This window comes from Ursus maritimus, unplaced genomic scaffold (genome assembly GCF_017311325.1).
Source record: "Ursus maritimus isolate PB19 unplaced genomic scaffold, ASM1731132v1 scaffold_3, whole genome shotgun sequence".
In the NCBI taxonomy this organism is placed as follows: Eukaryota; Metazoa; Chordata; class Mammalia; order Carnivora; family Ursidae; genus Ursus; species Ursus maritimus.
This window is the reverse complement of record NW_024425563.1, coordinates 66,393,822-66,415,321: the sequence shown is the minus strand read 5'-3', so window position 1 is coordinate 66,415,321 and position 21,500 is coordinate 66,393,822. Positions and strand designations below refer to the sequence as shown.

The following is a 21,500-nucleotide window of genomic DNA, read 5'->3' as shown; positions in this document are numbered from 1 at the left end:
TCTAGGGATGTTTAAACATGAAATAATCCTCATGGACTGTTCATGGAAAGCACCTGAGCTGCTAGACTGTACGAAACAAAACCAGGCATATGTCTAACGTGTTGCCTCAGCTGATCCAGCCTTAAATAACTGTCATGTCAAATGAACGTGGACGAATGGCTGCAGAAGGGGGAAGGTTTCTAGAATAAGTCTGCTATACTGCCTTACCTATACTTTATGTAGCAACTGTCTTCATTTCTGATAAGGAAAATGAAGACCTCAGAGGATAAGCAACTACCTCAGACACAACAGAGGCCGAGAGCTGGACGGAGAAAAGTCTCTCCAATTCCAGAACTATTCCAGAATAGATGGTGCTCTATTATATCATCTGTATTTTCCTCGCATCTGCACATTTCTCACCATCCATCAAGTAAGACCAGCCCAGGAAGTCTAATCAATCAGAAACTATGAATAAAGACATTTACAATGGGCACCTTAGCCATGTCCCCTGAATCAACAATCCACAAGCCCAACAGGGCTCCACAGTCCTTCACGGGCAGCGCTATCTACAGCAGGTTCACGTGCACAAACACCACACGCGGGACACCACACAGTCCAAGGAACACGGGGGACTTTCCGTCAAATCTACCTTCAGGATAAAACACTCTATTTTTACTTTTTTAAAAACTTCAGTAAGCAGTTTATTTGTAATAAAGAACTTACCCCTGCCCCAGTACTTCCTTTCTGCTAATACTTAAAAGACTTCTGGGTTTTCTGCAGCTCTGCAGCTAATCCCCATGAGGCTGGTTGTGCCTTTTCACAATTAAGAAGGTGGCAGCACAGCAGGCATCACGACCCACCCAAGGGGGCATGTACCGCCCCGAGGACCGAAGTTCTTCTGGTGCTGCCCTCAACTCCTAGCTTGTGCGGAGGCTTTGCACGCAAGCTACCCCACGAGGACCAGGTAAGGACTCAAAGTGCCGGGGGCACAGGTACCTTCTGTTCTCAGGCAGTTTATGAACATTTCCCTCCTATCCGTGGAAACACCACTGATCGTGAAGGGAATGAACAGAAGGCCTGCCTAGCTCTCGTGGTCTACGAATGAAAAAGTCATGCACAACCTCCCTCACCTTAAACCTAAACGAGAGTATAAAAACTAAGCCAGAAATTTATTTTTTCAAATAGAAAGATATTTGAACTGGAGCCCCAAGATACGGAACTATCTTCATTAAAAGGGATATGCTTAACTTCTAAAAGTTTCTCCATACACTTCATTCCTGGGGGCCAAAAAAACCCCCAAAAACCATGCTCACACAGTCTGCACTTACTTAGGGGCACACATACTCACAGCCCTTACCAAAAGTAACTTCTCCTTTGCCAGCTTTGTCAAACAGTTGAAAGGCCACCATGAACAAAGCATCCGGGGCACACAGGACAGATTCAAATGCTACGAACTCTTGAAAGGATATTAATCTGCAACATAAAACAAGCACAAAGCATAAAGTCAGTAGCTTGTGGAAAATAAAAGCATACACAAATAGACACTAAGGGAAAAAATTAAACGTCGCTGTCAAAAAATTACGTTCAAACCTAAAAACATTTATAAACACTCGGCATTTCCTTTCACGTATAGTGGACTGAAATAGCAATGTACAGAATCCAAAGAATACAACAGGTCTGAATTGTAACTTCAAATGTAACTTTTAGCCAACATGGCATTTTTGTTTCAGGCATATTGTTGGATTCTAGAATTAAAGCTTAGATATTTTAGATTAAGATATGATTGTATAGCAGCAAAATAGAGCAGCTCTGTCATTCATTCATACCTTTATACACCATGTGTCTCCCACAGAGACTCATTCATTGCTGAATCTACCAACCACATGTGGATTCAACTAGGGGTAGTATTGGTAGGGGTGGTAGAATACAGACATGAAATGTGACGCCAAGGAACGTCTAGTCTGATGGGGCAGAGAACACTAGTCTAGAACTAGAAACAGTATACAATCTTAAGACAGGGACTGATCTTAAGACAGGGACCAAGATGACGAGAATAGAATTCTGGCAGGGAATCAAAGACGGCTTTCTAGCAGAAATGGAACGCGAGCTGGGTCTTGAAAAATGAGTGAAATTCCGGTACAGAGTAATGGGCATAGAAGGGTGGGCACTCTAGCCAGGGGGAGTCATTGCAGAAAGGCAGGTGCAAGAAAGCTAGGGTGTGTACAAGGGAAATGGTAAGCAACCAATTTTGTCCGGGCAGCAGAGCGCATAAAAGAAAACACTGTGAAATGAGATTAGAAGTGTAAGACTAGAGATAGGCATGAAAACAAAACAAAACAAAAAAGGCCTGCATTTTCTTCTCTAGGAAGCAAGGAGAAATTGAAAGTTTCTGAGCAAGGTCATGACATGATCAAATCTGGTTCTTTGGAACAATATGACAGGCAAAAGATGCTTTGACTTCCAAGGAGGAAACACTCCACAAAAACTTTCCCAGAAATATTCTGTGCCACTATTCTGTATTTTACATGTCCAAATATTTCAATGATACACTGAAATAGTCCAAGTCTCTGGAGGATACAGAGGGAGGAAGAAAACAGGAGTGTTTTCCGTGTTTCTCAAAACACTTAATTACTTCTAAGCATCTCATAGAGAGAACACATTTTTATACAAAGTGTTACGAAGTTAAGTGTTTCCCAGAATGTCACCTGATCATAATAATGTCACAAAGAAAGGAAAATCCCATGGTGTGTTCAATATACTATCTCTGTCATTCACCATCCAAAACGCATCCTTCCAAATGCATGGGAACATTCGGGAGCAGGAACAGCCCGTGTCACAGAAATATGCTTGCCCAGAACATCTTCTCTACCACTCAGCATGTCTCACCGAGAGTCTATGTGCAAGCAACAGCAGGGGCAGATGGGGATGGGAAAAGAAAGAAAGCTGAGTCAAACGTTCTTAAGGGGCCCTGAGGAGCTCACAGCCTGCTGGGGGAGCTCAAGGTAGTCACGTGCATATATGCCCACCAGAACGGACGAGTTGAGGGTCAAAAGTAAAAGAAGACACAAAGTGTTAAGGGGGCACAAGAGGAGTGATTCACTCTGCCTACAAACCTGGGGAATGCTTCATGGAGGTGTGGTACTTAAAGAAGAAATTTTAAAGTTGAGAAAATCTCAGAGATCATCTACTTCAGCCTCCTCGTTTTACTTTTGAGAAAACTAGAAGTCAATGACTTATGTGAAGGGGAAGCAACCGGCTCCTGGCATTCTGGCCTAAAACCCAGGTGTCCTGGTTTCCATTTGACTGCGACAGAATTACAGCTTGGATGGAAAGATGGCAAGAAGAGCAAAGGGCAGAGAGAGGATGTTCCACACTGAGGAAAGAGCAGAGTGCAACACAGAGGTAACGACCTAGAGGGTGTACTGCGTTAGGGAAGGCCGCAGGTGGTGCCAACCCCGTATCTAGTGGCTTGCGCTGTAATACCAGCCACTGGGGAAGACCTTAAAGGCCAAGTTACAATATCTTGACTTCTTTGCAAGCAGTGAGAAGTCACTGAAGGTTTGCGGGGGGAGAGGGGGGCAGCTAATAAATACCAGGTTCTGATCTTTGTCTTAGAAAAGGAATTGTTGTGGAAGATGAATTCAACAGAGAAAAGATGAGATGGGGAGACAGACTGTGTGAGAGCAAGGGACAGCAGGGGTCTAAGCCACAGCTACCACACCAGGACTGAAAAGAGAGGAAAGGCTAGAGAAATACAGTCGAGGCAGGAATGACAGAACTTGGTAGAAATGGATGTCAGAGACTGAGGGCCTGGGAAAAGGCCTCGCTACGCCCAAAACATCCAACCTGGCTAACTGAGTGAGATGATGATATGACCACCAAAGACAGAGTGAGAGAAAAAAAGAAAAAGAGAGAAGGGCTTTGTGAGACAGACCAATTCTGACTGTGTTACATCTGAGGTACTGGTGGGACACTGAGTATGGGGTCCAGCAGGAAACCAAAAGCACCAGTGTGGAACTCAGGAGAGGGGCCGACAGGAGTCCAACTGCATCCTCCCCAAAAAGTTCACGATGAAGTCAACCCCCAGTACTTCAGAATATGACCTCTGCTGGGAAACAGGGTCGTTGCAAATGTAACTAGTGAGGATGAGCTCAGACTGGAATAGGGTGGGGCACCTAAGCCAACAGGACTAGAGTCCTCATAAAAAGGGGAAGTTTGGACACAGACATGCACACAGGAAGAACACCACGTGAAGATAAAGGCAGAGATCTGATGCTTCTATAAACCGAGGAACGCCAGAGATTTCCAGCAACCAGCAGAAGCTGGGGGACAGGCCTGGAACAGATTCTCCCTCACAGCCCTCAGAGGAAACCAACCCTGCTGACACCCTGGATCCTACCCTCCAGAACTGTGAGACAATAAATTTATTTATTTTTTTAAGCCATCTAGGTTTGGGATACTTTGTTACAGCAGCAAACTAATATAAAGGCTGAGACAGGAAACACAGACCTGGGAGTTTTTCAACAAAGGCTACTTAAAGCTGCGAATGCAACTGCCCAGAGGCTGATCAGTCAGGACTCCTCCTCACCATTCTCCACACCACCGAAGCAGTAGAGAGGGAGAGGTGTCTCTGACCGTCTGCTTTCTTCTCGCCATGGCTCCTACTCCCAGGACTCCCCTGAGCAGGTACCAACAACCATACAGCCGCACTGCTCACCAGTTCAGCTTGCCGGCAATTTGCCCAGCACAAAATAATCCTAGTTGCTCAATTACCCCTGCACAGACGTTTGGTTAATTTAAAGTGAATTGAACTGTATATTATCCAGAAAAGAGGCATTTTTAAATTTATTTAATGATTGAAATGAAGACTTAAATACAATAAAAAGAGTACCTTACATCTCTCAAAATGGTATGAGAAACCCGAACACTATCTATATGCATGAACAAATCCCCATCTGGCAATGTCAATGTGGCTGCATAACCATAACTGGCCAATGAATACTCTGGTATTTTAGGCATGTTACAGATACCAAAAAGGTATGTAATTTGGTAATCCTGTTAGATACAAGTATTATACATCTATGTAGGAGGTATATAGATGAACCATGAAATCATAATGTCTTACTGTTCAGCAAGATCATTTTGGATTTTCAAGGTAATCTGACTAGAGGGCTATCAGAATAATTACATAGTACTATATTCATTTACAGCATGCTATCTAAACACACACACACATATATTTTCACATAAATAGTACTTCAGTCTTGCTTTACAGATTTAATGGGTATTAGAGTAAATTACAACAAAGAATACAAGCTTAATCAAGTTCAGACCTGGCTGGTGAGCTCACTTGGTTCCATTTCCACCCAAAACTCCTCTGTCAACGTTAGATGCCCTCTGAAACAAATCACACAACTCTGTGGACTCGACGACCACTATCTGCAGAACACTGTTTGACTATGCCCACCTGCAGCAACTAAGAGAGGGACACAGGTCAGTGAAGAGAAGCAAACCCAAGAGTCCCATTTTCAAAGGCCTACAACCACTCTGACGAGGGAAGAGGTTTCCAACTACTCTGTTTCATGGTTCTGATGCTACCAGAGACTTTTTTTAAGCAAGTCGTTTTTGTGTTTCAAGCCACTAGAGCCACTATTCTCTTTATTCTAAAGCCATTTGGAAATCAGCAACTTTACAACCCCATGAGAGTCCACATAAAGCAGCCCAAACACCACATTCTACAATCGAATACTGAGCCAAGGAGAGAGGGGATTCAAAGTGGCCTTTATCTGTACACAGGGCTCAGGACAGTGTAAGACTCATAACTAGTACATACACAGAAGGATCCAAGAAGGACACACAGAAAAACGATGCCAGAGTTTCCTTACAGTGGCACCCCTTTACGTCTCCTCCTCGCAGGTTTGCAAGGGATAGCACTTAGCCTGGCAATGCTTAAAACAGAGAATACAGACTGAAAACCAGAGTATTATGGGAAAAAGTGGCAAGTAATAGAAGTGGAGATAAATTACCCAGTGATGTAGAGGAAGGAAAGATTATCAGTATATTGAGAGAAAAGAGATGGAGAATGTCAGTATAATCACGTGACGTTAGAAGCAAGATGCGACCAAGGGGACATGTACCATCAGTCTTGCAGACGTAAGACGTGATCAAGCAGGGATGGGAGGCGGGGGAAGGAGAGGCCGCCAACGGCAGTGAGGCTTCCCTGCCTACTCTGTGTGCTGGGCATGGGCTGGTGCTGGGAAGACACAGGTGAAAAGTGCAAGCTCTGCCCCCCAGGAACTGATGGCCCGGGGGGCAGATGGTGAGCCAGGAACCAAGGCAGGAGGGCTGCAGACGAAGAGCCGCATGCAGGGCCAGTATACCGGAGTAAGGGCAGTGAAGTGGTGCTCACAGCTTGACAGTACACAAGGTCTGAAATTCTTTCTGACACAACGAATTGTGCTTTAAACCATTTAATCTGGAAGAGGAGTGTGAACTGAGCTGGAAGGAGAAGAGCCTGGAGTTGGGGAGGCATGTTGGTTGAATCCAGAGAAGAGCCATGAAGGCCTGAAGGAAAGAAGAGTGCCTTATGACAAGGGGAAGGACTACAGGGCGATACGTCCCCAAAGAGGGCAATCTGAGAACACAGCGAGAGTCTTAAAAGTGCCCACACTCTTTGATACCACAATCCCACTTCTAGGAATGTATCCTAGAAAACAAGGAATGAATGTGTACAAACTGTTATCTGTAAGGATGTTCAAGCGGCCCTGTTGATGGCAGTGCGCAAAGTGAAAACCACCTTACTACGCAAAAATATGTGACTGATTAAATAAAGGAACGTCCGTATACAGAATACTCTCTGACCACTACCATTGTTATAAACAGATTCATGTTATTAAGTTAAAAAAAACAGTTATACAAATGCATGCAAAAAAAGATCCCATTTTGTTAAAAATGGACAAAAATAATACTTTAAACACATACAGAAAAGTGTAAAGGATGTACGCCCAAGTGTTAACAATGGTTCTCTCTAGGTAGTTAAAATATTAGAAACTTAAGGTTTTTCTCCTTTTGTTTGCCCATATTGTCTACTCTTTTCAATAATACGCATACTGAATTACTTTTGTAGTAAGAAAAAAAAATTGACAAAACATCAAGGATCTAAACTTAGGTAGTGGCAGGAGGACTGAATAAGGGGTGGGGATGGTTGGGGGGCAGAGACCGAAGAAAGAATGAAATGACAGAAAGTCACACTAACTGGCTCTCCAAGGTGGATACCCCCCAGCTTCTCTCCACCTCCCGGCTATTGCTTATTCTCGCTCAGCAGGGGCTTATACCACATGTGGTCCCTTTCATCTCCAGCCTGGCTCCCACCTCCAGGCCAACTGTGGGGCGAGCGAAGTTTAAGCAACTGCACATAAGGATCTGATCTGTGCAGCCTTCAGGAAGTTTGGTCGTAGACAATGCACCATATCAAAATCCAATCACCACTTTTACTTCGGGCTCCTAACCGCAAGAGTGCTTCGCAAAAATAACTTCTTCTTATAACCCTCTTCCGTGTGTTACAAACAGCAGCCAAACAATTGTCCAGGATTAATGGCAGAGAGAAAAGTAAAATCGAACTCCAAAAACTCAGTTCCAACCACCAGACCACCCAGGTTCAAGTAACTGTGAATGTCGAGGGGAAAAAAAAAAAAACCCACAGAACTGGGCTTTCCTGAGATCACCAGTTTATCAAAAGAGCTTTGGCCTCCATGATTTTAACATCTTTAATAGCTTTTGGGGTTTCCCAGCTCTTTCATCTCCCTCCCAAATGCCTTGCAAATATGTATGGTTCAGGCCAGCAAGCAAGTATGTTCCCTGCGTCTCTGATAAAGCAGGCAATGCCCTAGGCTCTAAGGATACCATGAACATGAATAAGATGGACAGAGTCGTGTCTTCAAGGAATTCCAGTCTAGTGGAGAAAGCAGGCAATGAGCACAAGCATACCTATGTAAAAATTAAATGAGTCATAATCAGGTAACTTCTGTGTGGAGGATAAAAGAGGAATGCCTTAAAGCAGTTGCTTCTCAGCCCCAGAGGACCTATGTCATTGGTCTTTAGAGGGACCTGGGCAGCCTTTTGTTTCTTTTCACTTTCCAAGTGATTCTACCGTGCAGCCAAGCTTGAGAATGATGGGGATGGGAGATGGGCTGCTCTGCCTACGTGACCAGGAAACGCCTCTTGGGAGGTGGCATTAAGATGTGAATGATGAGAAAGAGGAAGCACTGCAAAGATGTGGAGCAGGAGTTTTGGGGGGCAGAAACCTCAGTGCGGGCGCCGGCCCCAAGCCAGCCCAACCCTGGTGAGCCCCGTGGGGCAGGGAGCCACCAGAGGGCTGGAGACTAGGGGAGGAGGGAAGCAGAAGGGAGACGGGGATGAAGGAGCGTGCAGGGCCGTACAAGGCAATGTGGACTGGACTGAAAGGATGCATGGGGGACAGCCACTACTGGAGGGTTTTGTGCCCAGGAATGCTGGGGTCGCATGGGAAGAAAACTCAGGATGCTGCGGAGCACAGACTGCAGAGGGAAGCAGTGAGCCCAGTCTGAAGAGGATGCAGCAGCTGAGCCAAGGGCTTACTTAGCAGGAGAGAACACTGGGAAGTGTTCAAATCCAGGGCTTGTCTGAGAAGTCACAGCACACCGCTTTTCTTTTCTTTCTTTTTTTTTTTTTAATAATTTTTTGTTATGTTACGTTAGTCACCATACAGTCCATCCTTAGTTTTTGATGTAGTGTTCCATGATTCATTATCTGCATACAACACCCAGTGCTCCATGCAATATGTGCCCTCCTTAATACCCATCACCGCTTTTCAAGCTCGGAAGTCAGGCGCCCGTCGGGGATGCCCAGTGGCCTGTGGCCACAGGGGCTGCGACAGCCAGAGGCAGACTCTGAGGCCCTGCAGTCACAGAGGACATGGAAACTCCTAGTCAGGCACATGGTGGAGGAGCTCACAATGATGCCAGTTGATGGTCAGTGAGGAAACAAACTAAGCCTCATGACCCCAATTAGGCAAATTCATCACAATTGTTCTTAACATGCTTTAAAGAAACAATGAATTATTGTTACCTAATTTCATATGCTAAAATCATCAAAAGGAAGATAGAAAGAGGCCCAAGTTCCAGTTCTTCCTTTGCCTGAGTGGCTGAATGATTTTGCTGGGCAAGCTGAAGCAGATCTCCTCTCCTTATCTATGAAGAAGGCTCTCTGCAGTGCCTTTCAGAGTCCAGAATCCGGTTTTCTTCCACGTTCAGTTACAGGGAGCCCTCCCTGCCACCCCGGTTCCAGCCTTGGCATTCCTGGGAGTACATCTGTTCCGAGGCCAGCTGGGCTCTTCAGTTCTACACGCACTTGGGTTCAAATCTCACTGCAGCATTTGCCAAGGGGCTATTTAAATTCATTGGCTCCAATGAAATCTGGCAGATTGAATAGTGTTCAAACAAGCAGGCTACTGCCTGACTTTAAAAACCTATTAAAGATTTTATTAGCAATTTTACTGTATTGTTATCATGAATTTTGCCTATAAATACCACCTCTGCATATATCACTGCCTCCATATTGCCAACAGTAGATAAATATACAGGATCTCATAATTGTGAACTTGACTCAGTAAGTGATAAAGCCCATACTTCCAGGTCTACCTGTCTGTCCACCCCTTGCAGTTCACTCCAAACGGCACTGGAGCTGCCCAAGGCTGACTGTGCCAACTACTGGGATTTATAGAGGGCATTCTTACATCTCCAACAACTCCTTCCTTATCAGGGGATCTACACATTTAACAGGTATGACTCACCCCCATTCCACTTCTCTTTTGCTAATAGTTCGCTGAACTACACACTCAAAAAGGTCTTTCACCTACACTCATTCTATACCCCATTCCTTCTTCTCCCTGTTAAATAGTACTGCTCACAGCCCAATGACCTCAGAAGACTCTGTCTTCATGTTGTCACCTCCCCAACCTTTTAAACTTTGAATTGTAAAGAAGTCCTAATCATGCCCAATCCCCACAAGAGTAATACTGTATCAAGGAAAAGAATTCCCATGGGGTTTTTAAAGATAGAGACAAATCATATTCTCTATCTCCATTAGACTCTAGATAAATATCCTCTTTGTTCTTAAACACTAATAGGGATTGTAAAAAGAAAAAAAAAAAAAAACCCAGAAAGTTTAAAGGGGGCTTTTAAAGGAAGGGAAAGGAAGAGAAAAATTCTAAAAAAAAAAAAAAAAAAAAACAAGGGCAGGGGGGAGGGAGAGAGTCGTCCTAAGCCATAATGGAAAATTCACTCAGGTAAGCAAAGTAGACTGAAAAAATCTGTTTCCTACATCTTCCTTTGTTCTTTTAAGGCTCAATGAGAAGGCTTCAATTCTATTAAAATGGTAAAAAAAGAAGGATAATGGAGATATATAAACTTCAGATAAGAAATCAGGACCTAAAATGCCACCAAGCACACAAATTTGTTAACTACCATTTTTCAAGTGACTGCTGTACACTGGCTATCACCCTGCATAAAGTAGCAGGTTAGCTGTTAGCTTACCACTGGTTAACAGTTACTTTAAATGCTTCCAGTAGAGCACATGCTGCCAAACCCTTTACTTCCTGACTCCAGTCTTCAGTTTAATTTTCCCTTGGTTCAGAGCTGAAGGGCACAAAAAGTACCTTCCACTCAAGAGATTTTGAGCACTTAAAGCCCAAGAGACAAGGTGAAGAACAGAATTTTCTCATGCATACTTTTAGCACAGACCCATGTAACCATGGGTGTTCTTTGCTCAAACAGCATTTTAAAATACCAAAAATCGATTGAGTTAAATGATTTTTTAATTAGGACACAATGCCTCTCTCAATGTGTTTTTCTGAATCTTTGAAGCAAGGTAATGATGATTACAGTGATATTCGAAAACAGATAAGCACCTAAGCACAGACACACAGAAAGTGATGAGCAAATGTACTACTTTCTGGCATCTGTCAACAACAATTGCCAGTTAGTCACTTTATTAAAAGCAAAATTAAAAATAAGCAGTAAACTAAATTTTTAAAAAATCCATGAAATTAAATTTTACTGATTCCTTTTCAGGGAACGTTATCAATTACTCAGAAGTATTTCAACTTTTTCTTTTATTCAGTTGTAAGTCTTCCACTATGGATACACACAAAAACCTTTATCGACGTGATCATAACACGAGCACTTGGCAAAGCAAAAATTAAGTGACTGAAATAGGCTTTATCATATTTTTAAAAATAAAACTATTCATGCTGTGGGCAAGAAGAAATAAAAGCACACAGGCTTAAGCCAGAATATCACACACACAAAAAAGCCAACATTAATATCTGCTGTGCCAGCTGAATTCAAATTAACCCAATTTTACATGTTAATTAAACCAGCTATTTTCTTCTTATTGTATTTTTGCTTCTTAAATAGTAGAGTCTACAAGTGATTCCCAACAGACTTGTTCCAACAACAATGACGTATTCATTTACTTCTATTATGACCATACAATACAGTAACTGAGCAGTAATTTTTCACAGTCAATTACATGTGTGGTTCTTTATGCTTAAAGATGCTGAAATAATGTGTACTATAGAGCCATATGCCTGCATCTCTAGTCTGCCTGAGGCAGTTGCCTGGGTAACACATTTTCTCTTCGGTTTAGCATAACCCTTCATTGAGTATCATTAGGTGTCATTAAATAGCAAACATTAACATGAACTTCAATACACTACTTAGATAGAGTCATTTTACCCATGTAAACAAGTGCTCCATCATTTATAAGAAGCTTAAAATAGATTATGATTTTCTGTATTTAAGACCATGAAAAAAGAAAAAAGTACCCACGTGTTGATTCCAAATTGAATTTGCTGAAATTTCTGATAACATAAGAGAATTCAGACCAAGTTTCAGGGGTAACACTTCTTATAATATTCAATGTAAGCAAAGAAGGACTGGGCTTTTTACTCAAAGCTTACTTTAGAATTACTCACAGTTGTAAAACAATTCCATCAATTGCATCTCAGACCATCAGACTTTTACTCTTTTGTAACAAGGTGTGGAGAAGGCACTTGAGTTCAGTAACAAAATTAACTTAGAGGATAAGGTGCTTAAAAATCAAGGCACACAGTAATAAACAGAAAGCACAGGAGACATCACGCATTATCTAAAATATTTTAAATATTAAAAATTTAATAATGTGTTTTATAGTTTAGATATGGCAATATATGGTTTATACAGAGTTTTCTAGAGCCAATGCCTGCATTAAGAGCAGCCACCGTCCCCAGTAAGCCCCATTAGCCCTCCCTCCCAGGCCACCGCAAACCAGCATCCAGCCTAAGAAAAACAACAAGCTTGCTCCACAAACACCGTCTCAATCAACACTTAGGGCCTCCCCACCTTCCCAGACTAGCATTTCAAACAGTGGACTTCTTCTTTTTTTTTTGAGGGGGGGGGGAGGTCTTTCCTACACCAACATGAGCTGCACCCTCTTTTTTTTTTTATGTTTTTTTATTATATTATGTTAGTCACCATACAGTACATCCCCAGTTTCCAATGTAAAGTTCAATGATTCATTAGTTGCGTATAACACCCAGTGCACCATGCAAACAGTGGACTTCTGATGTTTCTGAGACACAATCCTAATTCCAAGTAAGTCTAAACTCTCGGCCTAGAAGCAATTACCACTCGCCTTCTACTATCTGCATTACAAAGGGCCTCCAAATTTTCAATGTTCACTTTAAAGGACACGTACGAAATCAGATGGCAGTGCCATCTCCAATATACTTTCTCACCTTTCCCCGTACAGGAGGAAGGCAGGCTCCCAAATCCTGGAAAGGGGAGGTGGCAGATGGGGTTCAAGAGTGAGCAAGGTGGCAAGGTTGAGGAGTCAGCTGCAAAGCTGTCCAGTCACCATAAGAGTAACTAAGAAGAAAGCTCTGCCAAGAACAAATGAGTTCTTGGTTATAGGGACTGAGATCCCAGATACAACTACAATGATAAACTGCAGTCCTTTTTCTCCTTCCCACATCTGTTTCCTAATCCACGACAAGGAAGAAATGGCCACACAAAATACAATGACAGCCTTAGGTCCCACGCTTCCAGCGCCTACTGTTTCACGAATATTCGTGTAACTGCTGGAATAAAACCTCAATCATCCAGGGGCTGAGATGGGGTTGGCAAAAAAACAAACAAGCAAAAATTATATTTGATATTAAATGTATATTCCATTTTGGTTTTAGCACTGTATGCGGAAGTGAGGTAAATTGTGAGAAACAAACTGATAGCACCGATAAATCTTTAAGCAAAACATTTTCAGGATATACTGGGATCAGTATAGATTCAATCACATCCCTGATGCCTCTATGAGAATTCATGTTCTGAATGATTATCTAAGACAGTCTAGGATTTCAAATAAAATTTTAAAATTAAGACTAAGTTCTATAAACTGCCATTATAGCAAAAAGTAGCCTAATAACTTAAGACACATTATTAATGAGAATTGAAATAAAAAGTGATTTCTGATTACAACAGTTTGATTAAGTAGTATTTCTGGATTTTACCCCAAATCCACAATAAAGAGAATACTATTTCCATCCTTATCCCCAATAAAGATTAATTAAAATTTTACTACATGAACATAATTTGATTGTCTAAGAACTAGTAAGAATCTGGAAAAGAAAAAGCAAATTTTTATATTTAATTGTATTTTGCTACACAAATAACCACGAACAAAATACAATAAATTCATTTGCTAACACAGACCACCCACAAATGTAGACTCTCATTAAAATAACCAGAAACATTTATTTTACCTCTTTTAAGCCTGGGCTATGTGGGCTTATATTTTATTTTATTCTCTGGAAGAACCTATATAAATGCTGAAAAACAGGTAAGAAAAGAAAATTTTTCTGCCCACCATGTTTCCCCATCCTATTCCACACTATCTCTGTATTCATTAGCAAGTCCTATTTCTAAAGGTCTCCTCACAATACCAAGCTTTCTTAAAAACAGGCAATTACAACACAGAATAGCGATTGTAAAGAATAATCAAAATTAGAAACTGTTGGGAGTACTTCATATTTTTGCAAAAGCAAATTAAGCTACAAGACTTTTGAGACTCTTGCTTTTTCTGGGTATAATTATTGCTAATTGTGGAAAAGCAACATCAGCGTTTTAATGCTTTTTCCTTCAGTAAGTTGGTGACTGTTTTACTTCCTGACTTAAAAAAAAGAAAACCTTGTAAAAGAAAGCACTGATCAGGACATTGTGAAAAGCATAGAAAGAGGGTTTCAATATGAATTACATATTCAGCCAATCCTCAGATACTTTAAAAGGGGGTTTTCAACCATGGAAATGCAACACCCTTAGTGAATTTAAAAAGTATATTTTAAATTAGTAACCAGAAGAATAATGTGAACTAAAATGCATTCAGAGATAAGACATGACTGCATTTATTTAACTCTACCGCAGAAGGCCTGAACTCACCAGACCATAAGCAGAGACGATAAGGGCAGAGGAGAGAGCTGCACAGACAGGAGGGACAGGGGGCAGAGGGGCAATGGCACTCCATGAACACCCAGGTCTTCACAGGGTGCTGAAGGGAAGGGTAGGAGTCTAAAAAGGATCAAAACCTAATCCTATGAGTGGTTTTCTCAATACAAAGAATCTCAGAGTAATTTTACAAAAACTAGAATGACCCCAGACTATTGTGGCACCAGCCTATTTAGAAAAGATAAAAGTGAAGACATGAGAAGAAAAAAGATTTGCTGAAAGTTTCAGCACCTGTTACAGAGACAGACTGCATAAACTGTTAGTGACCCTGGGAGAAAAATGACAACAGGGGATTTTAACATGCTCGATTTCAATATGGAACCCAAAGAGAGCCTGAGACTCTCATCCTCTCATCTATCTGATAATATGTCACACACCCATGGCACTTCATGTGTCCCATCTGTTCGAAGTCATTCCACAGATGGAGGGCTTCTACGTGCTTAGCATACCATCCCAGGATCTAGACTCAGCAGTGGATGAAACAAACATCTCTGCCTTCACGGAGCTTACAGGCAAGTGTGTGTGAGAAGGTGGAGGCGGACACAATAAAACAATGAATAAAATCCTTATGTTACAAGATAACCACTATGAGGGACACAAGAATGAAAAGGAAAAGGTGTGTTAGGGGTACGACTTCAAACAGCATGCACAGGGAAAGCCTCCCTAAGAAGATGTCATCAGAGCAAAGACCTAAAGGAAGGAAGTGAGCTTCTTAGGGGAAGAGGAAGTGCAAAGGCCCTGAGGTAGACTGAGCATGGTGTGTTCAAGGTGCAGCAAGCTCAATAAAAGGGCTGGAACAAGGTACTTAAGAGGAAGAACAGTAGCAGATGAAGTAGGGGGGAAGGGAAGGGAAGTGGCCACAGTAAGGACTTTGGCTTTTACTTTGGGTGAAATGGGGAGACAAAATGAGTTGTGAGCCAGAGAGTGACATGATCCAACTTAGGTGTGAACAGGATCACTCTGGGTGCTGTGCTGAGCAGACTGACGCAAAGCAAGAATAGAAGCAGGGAGACGTATTAAGAGGCTATGACAATAATCTGGTGAGAGATGGTCTTGCCTCAAACTAGGATAGCAGCAGCAAAGGAGGAAAGAAGTGGTCACATTCTGGATGTGCGGTAAGTTTCTGCTATGATGCTACAAATGGAATAAAAAAAGAACCTAAATCACGTAAAATGCAGGCACATTTATTGGGAGTTCAATCACTCATTAGCAACGAATCTAAAGAACTAGTCAACTGGGGGCCACACACCAATCACCAGTTGCACTGAATCAGCATAGACTGGGTTAATGAGAGTTTTAGTATTTTCTTTCTTCCTTTTCTTTTCTTTTTTTTTTTTTTTTTTGGTGCTCATTTAATACAGTTTTAGTTTCGAAAATTTACATTTAGATAAGCTTGAAGAAAAAACAAAACAAAGCAGAACTAGAGTGGTGGGTACCTCTGCTCCCCTGCAGTCCCTTTTAGGCATCTTCACCAGCAGCCAGGGCGTCACCACCTTTCCTGGTACAGGTTACGTGGGCTCTATGTTAGAAACCCACCTGCTGAGTTTTTTACTAAGCACCTTCCCTTAAGGGATGCCCTGGTCAGGGAGCCTCAAACTACCAGCCCTCCAGAGAGGACCACGACAGTTACTAGACTGAGTTGGAAACTTGCTTATAATTTGTCCCCTGTGCCTTTACGAAATAAGACAAAATAACTGAGCTTGTCTTGGAGTTTGCCTTTGAAACTTTTCTCATGTTTTGGACTTGCCCCAGACTTCTACTAGGTCTTTGTCTCTCTTGGTCAAGTTTCTGGCATCTTCCTTTTCCGTACTGTCTATATTGTATCACGAAACCTGAGGAGAAACTGTTACTCCTGCCATTGTGCTAAGAAATTGCACAGGAGGACTTTTACTATACTTTGAGGGTAAAGCCAGCTAGATTTGATGAAATATTAAATGTGAAGTGTGAGAGGAAAGGAGGAAGCAAGGATTTCTCTAGGGTTTGACACCTGAGTGACAGTGAAGATGGAACGTCCTGAGATAGCAAATAAGAAAGGAAGAACATTTTTGGAGAAAAGAATCAGGAACCTAGTTTAGGACACTCGAGGTTTCCAGAGGCCTGCTAGATTTGCAAATGAAGGTCTCAAGTAAGAGGCTGGGCAGACAGGACTCGAGTTCAACCAGAAAGAGAGGGCTAGAGACAGAAAAGTAGGAATTATGAAGGTGAGATGAGAGGAGATCGCCAAAAAGTAGTGAGAAAAAACTAGAAGTCCAAGGACTGAGCTCTGAGGATGGGAGATGAGGAAGAACTAGAAAAGGGGACTGAGAAAGAACAATCGGAGGGAAGAGAACGTGATGAATGTCCCGAAAGCAAAGAGAGTATTTCCGGAAGGTGCAAGGGAGAAACTATGTTAACCTGAGGACTTGGACTGGATTTTGCCATGCAGTTCTGTGAGGTTATAGAAAAACTATAGAGATCCCTGGCTCCTGGCACAGAGCTCCTACACTCCCTGGAACTTTCTGGGTGACAGCTGTGGCTTTGTTCTAATAAGGTGACTCTGGGTGGGCTCCTGAATAGGAGCTGGTCACCAAGAAGACCACACCATCATTAGAAGCTTGGAATTTTCAGCCCATCCCCCATTCTCCAGGGAGGGCAGAGGGGCTAAAATGGACCTATGATTGATCATGCCTACATGGTGAAGCCTCCATAAAATCCCCAGGGTTCAGGGTTCAGAAGGGTTCAGGGAGCCTCCCGGTTGGTGAGCGTGTGGCAGTTCTGGGAGAGGGCATGGAAGCTCCATACCATTGCATCTCTTCCACTTGGATGGTCATCTGTAGCCTTTATATCCTTTTACGAAAATGTGGTAAAGAGTAAGGAAACTGTTTTCCGAGTTCTGTGAGCCACTCTAGCTAATTAACCAAACTCAAGGACGGGGTCATGAGAACCTCCGAACTGTCACTCAGAAGCACAGGAACAAGCCGGTCTTGTGACGGCATCTGAACTGAAGGCAGAGGGAGGCGGTCTTGTGGGGCTGAGCCCCCGGCCCTTGGGATCTGATGCTACCTCCAGGCAGAGACCGTCAGAACGGAATTAAAGACACACAGCTGGTGCCATACAACTGCTTGGTGTGGGGAAAAAAAACCCACATTTGGTGTCCAGCAGAGTCAGAGTGAAGTGTTCTGTGTGAGTAGTAAAGGAGACACACACAGGAGGAAGAGTGCTCCCTTCTCGGGAGCTTAACAAGAGCGGAACACTGGAAGAAAATCCGAGGCGGAGTGCATTCAAGCTTGAATAGGCAGGGGCAAACTGTAGAGGGCCAGAACAGAACGCTCCTGATGAGCTTTCCAGAAAGAACAGAAGCGAGGCAGAAGCTGAAGGAGAAAGTGGAATCACGAGAAGATTTTCTTCATTTGGTAAAAATACTGGAAGGTATGTGTGTCGCCAGGAAAGATGCCAGCAATGGGGGTGGAGGAGTAGCAGGTGATACGCAGAAGAGGGGGGAAGGAATGCTGGAACATACCTATGCGAACAGTGAGAAGGGAAAGCTGACTACACCATCAGAGATGGTATTCCACTGGGTGACAACAGAGAAGTGTGCATGGAGCAAGGAAGAATCCCATTTAATCAGATGAGAAAACTGCCTTGAAAAGTTTAGGTCACTCGTCTAAGCTAAGGTTCCAGAGCTTTTAAGAAACTTAGTGAGATGTAAATGTGGCTTTTTTCAACCACTACCTATGTTCCTTCCACTATACAATGTCTTTCCCATTCAAACAATCCTTTCTGTCTGAGTGAAGCAGTGACCAGAGGAATAACACTGAGATCTGTAACGTCAAAGCTCTTTTCCTGTAGGAGTGGACGAGGGAGGCAAACACTTGGAAGTGTTCGATGCAGGAAAGTGTGAAGTAGATAGAAGGAAGTAAAAGGATACCGAGTGTAACCACAGTTCATCTACCTCCTTACAGTGTGTCCAGTTCTCTTTGACAAGAACCCTAACAGATGGTCTGGAAAAATTTCCTTATGACCCAAATAATGTAAGCCTCCTTAAAAAGCTATGGCCCACAAACTTTAACAGGTATTAGAATAAACTGGGGAAATATTTAAAAATGTATATTCTTTTCCTAAGTAGCCATAAAAAGGAATGAGGGTGAATTCTTTATATATTTAGAGTCTTTAGGATATATGGCTAAGTCACAAAAGCAAGTGTGTGTATGTCCTAGGGACTAATATTACACATATGCTGTGATGGTTAATTTAATGTGTCAATTTGATTGGGATCTGGGGTTAAACATTATTAAACATGTCCAGATTAAACACTATTTCTCGGGATGTCTGTGAGGGTGTTTCTGGATGAGATTAGCATTTAAATGGGTGAAATGAGCAAAACCCTCCCCAATGTGGGTGGGCATGATCCAATCTGTTGAGGGCCTAAATAGAACAGAAGGTGGAGGAAGGAAGAATTTGCTCTGTGCCTACCTGACTGTGCTGGGATGTCCATCTTCTCTTGCCCTCAAACTGGGACTCACACCATTGGCTCCCCTGGTTCTCAGGCCTTTGGCTCCAGAGTGAACTATACCACTGACCTTCCTGGGTCTGCAGCTTCCTTTCTCAATTTTAGAATCACATGACCCAATTCCTTATAACAAATCTCTCCCTCTCTGCTCCCTCTCCCCACCCCAATATATATATCTCCTATTGGCTGTGTTTCTCTGGAACCCTGACCCACACACAGGCACACACTATATATTGTCTCTCATAGGGATATGTGTGTGTGTGTGTGTCTGTGTGTGTGTGTGTGTGTGTGTGTGTCTGTGTGTGTGTGTGTGTAGTATAGTATAGTATAGACAGAGTTTACCTAGCTGCCTCTTGGGTATGAATGGGGACAGAAAAATGAACACCACTTTACTTATACTTGGGGGAGAAACACTGTGTGGAAGAAGAAACCAAGAGCTCAATGAAAGAAGAGTGACCTCTACTATGGGGAGAGAGGAGACAGGGTGAAGGAGGCAGACATGTTAAGTCACATTTCTGAGTATACCTTGCTTCTATTAATATAGCTTTGACTTGGGCAACATATGTTTTACATATTCAAGAATTAAATTAAATCTGAAAGAAAAAAAGCAATCCCTAAAAATTGAAAACAAACTGAAACGAATGAACCTAACCATATATCAAGTTGGTGGCAAAACCACACAGAGAAATGAATTGTTTCAAATAACTTTAGAACACAGTCTTTTCACTGTTAAGTATTTACTAGGATACATTCGAAGCACAAAAAGTGCTGAAAAGAAATCTTAAACTTCAGGGGCGCCTGGGTGGCTCAGTCATTACGCATCTGCCTTTGGCTCAGGGCGTGATCCTGGCGTTATGGGATTGAGCCCCACATCGGGCTCCTCCGCCGGGAGCCTGCTTCTCCCTCTCCCACTCCCCCTGCTTGTGTTCCCTCTCTCGCTGGCTGTCTCTCTGTCAAATAAAATCTTTAAAAAAAAAAAAAGAAATCTTAAACTTCATTCAATATATGTTAGCAGCAATACTGGTGTTACTGTTCTGAATATAACCTACATACTCAAATATGTAATTACATGAATGTTGCTGGTAACCAAGATTTTTGAATGAAAGAGTAAAGAGATGATAGAAAAAGCAAAGAAATAAAAATACTTAGAATTTAATCTTGTCAATTGTTCAACTTTGAGCCAGAAATCCCGTAAGAACTGAAAACTTCTCCCCCATTAGCCGCTGGAAAGACCTCAAAAAAACGGGAACCCAAAAGAAGCACGCCTAGTACCTAGATGGTAGTCTCTAAATACAACTGCCCTTTAAAAAGAATCAAGACTCCATGAAGAGTGGATGATTCTACATCTGCAGCGGGAAATACACAAAACACCGTCCTGTTGTGCCAGAGAGCAAGGAAGCTATCAAATAACTACTGGATCGCTAAGGAGAAAATACAAATGGGCCCCCCCGGCCAGAATGAGATAAAAACAATTGATCAAAACATGCCAAATATTAACTTAAAAAGCATTCTTTGAGTTCATAATACTCAATATAATAAAGGCCCAGATTCCCACAAAACATAACCCCTAACTCACTGAACCCTCCGATGTTATCACAACACCAGCTCCTTATGCTGAAAACTGGCTCAGATCAAGGCATCTGGCTGTCTACTTCTAAGCTGACCTCCCCCTTGAAATCCAGATGCAAACATCTAACAGCCGAGCTCTCCAGTAGCACGTGGAATGGGCACGTCGATATTAACATGTTCTACAGAAGTCTTGCTTTTGCTTCCAAACCTACCCCTCCCACAGGATTCCCTCAGTTGCTTAACTTGCCCTTTCCCATCTCAGAGCCAATCTAGCAAGAAAACCCAAAATTCAACCACTGATCACCATCTCCACCATGAGCACTCTAATCCTGCCATCTTCTGCCTTCTTCCACTCTTGCCCACTTCATTCTCTTCTCTACAAATCAGCTAGGGAGAGCCTGTCAAAATTAATTCACATCATGTCAGTCCCGTGCTCAAAGTCTCCAATGACCTCTCCTACACTTGGAATCAATCTGTCCAAGAACTACACAATCTGGCCCCCAGATACCGTTTTGGTTTCTTTCACTTTCCTGCTCCTTGCCAGTCTCAGTCTCCTTGCTACCTCTCAAACACGTCAAGCGCTTTCCTATCTCACCTGCTTCTGTTATCCCCTTTACCTAGAATGCCCAAGTCACTGATTCTTTCCTGGCTCGCTCTTACTGCGATCTCTGCCCAGATGTCATTTTGCAGAGGTCCTCCCTGACCACCCTGTCCACCACGGCACCCCAGAGCACACAGTCGCTCACCATCTCCCTCCGTGCTTTAGTAGATACCTGCCTCTGTACCATATGCGTCTGTTGGTTTACACTATTTGCTATATAAGAGCACGTTGTTTTTCATTTTATTTAGAACAGTGCCTGGCACATAGCTAATGTCAATAAATATTTGTT

General features: G+C 42.6%; 1 protein-coding gene across 1 annotated transcript in view; it reads right to left on the bottom strand.

Annotated features, from left to right (window-relative positions):
• Window positions 1-21,500, bottom strand: part of SLC25A13 (solute carrier family 25 member 13) — a 176,289-nt gene that overhangs the window by 111,078 nt on the left and 43,711 nt on the right. The window contains exon 4 of the mRNA XM_040644255.1: window positions 1,337-1,452. Coding sequence (XP_040500189.1) covers window positions 1,337-1,452 — 116 coding nt within the window. The remainder of the gene's footprint in view (window positions 1-1,336; window positions 1,453-21,500) is intronic.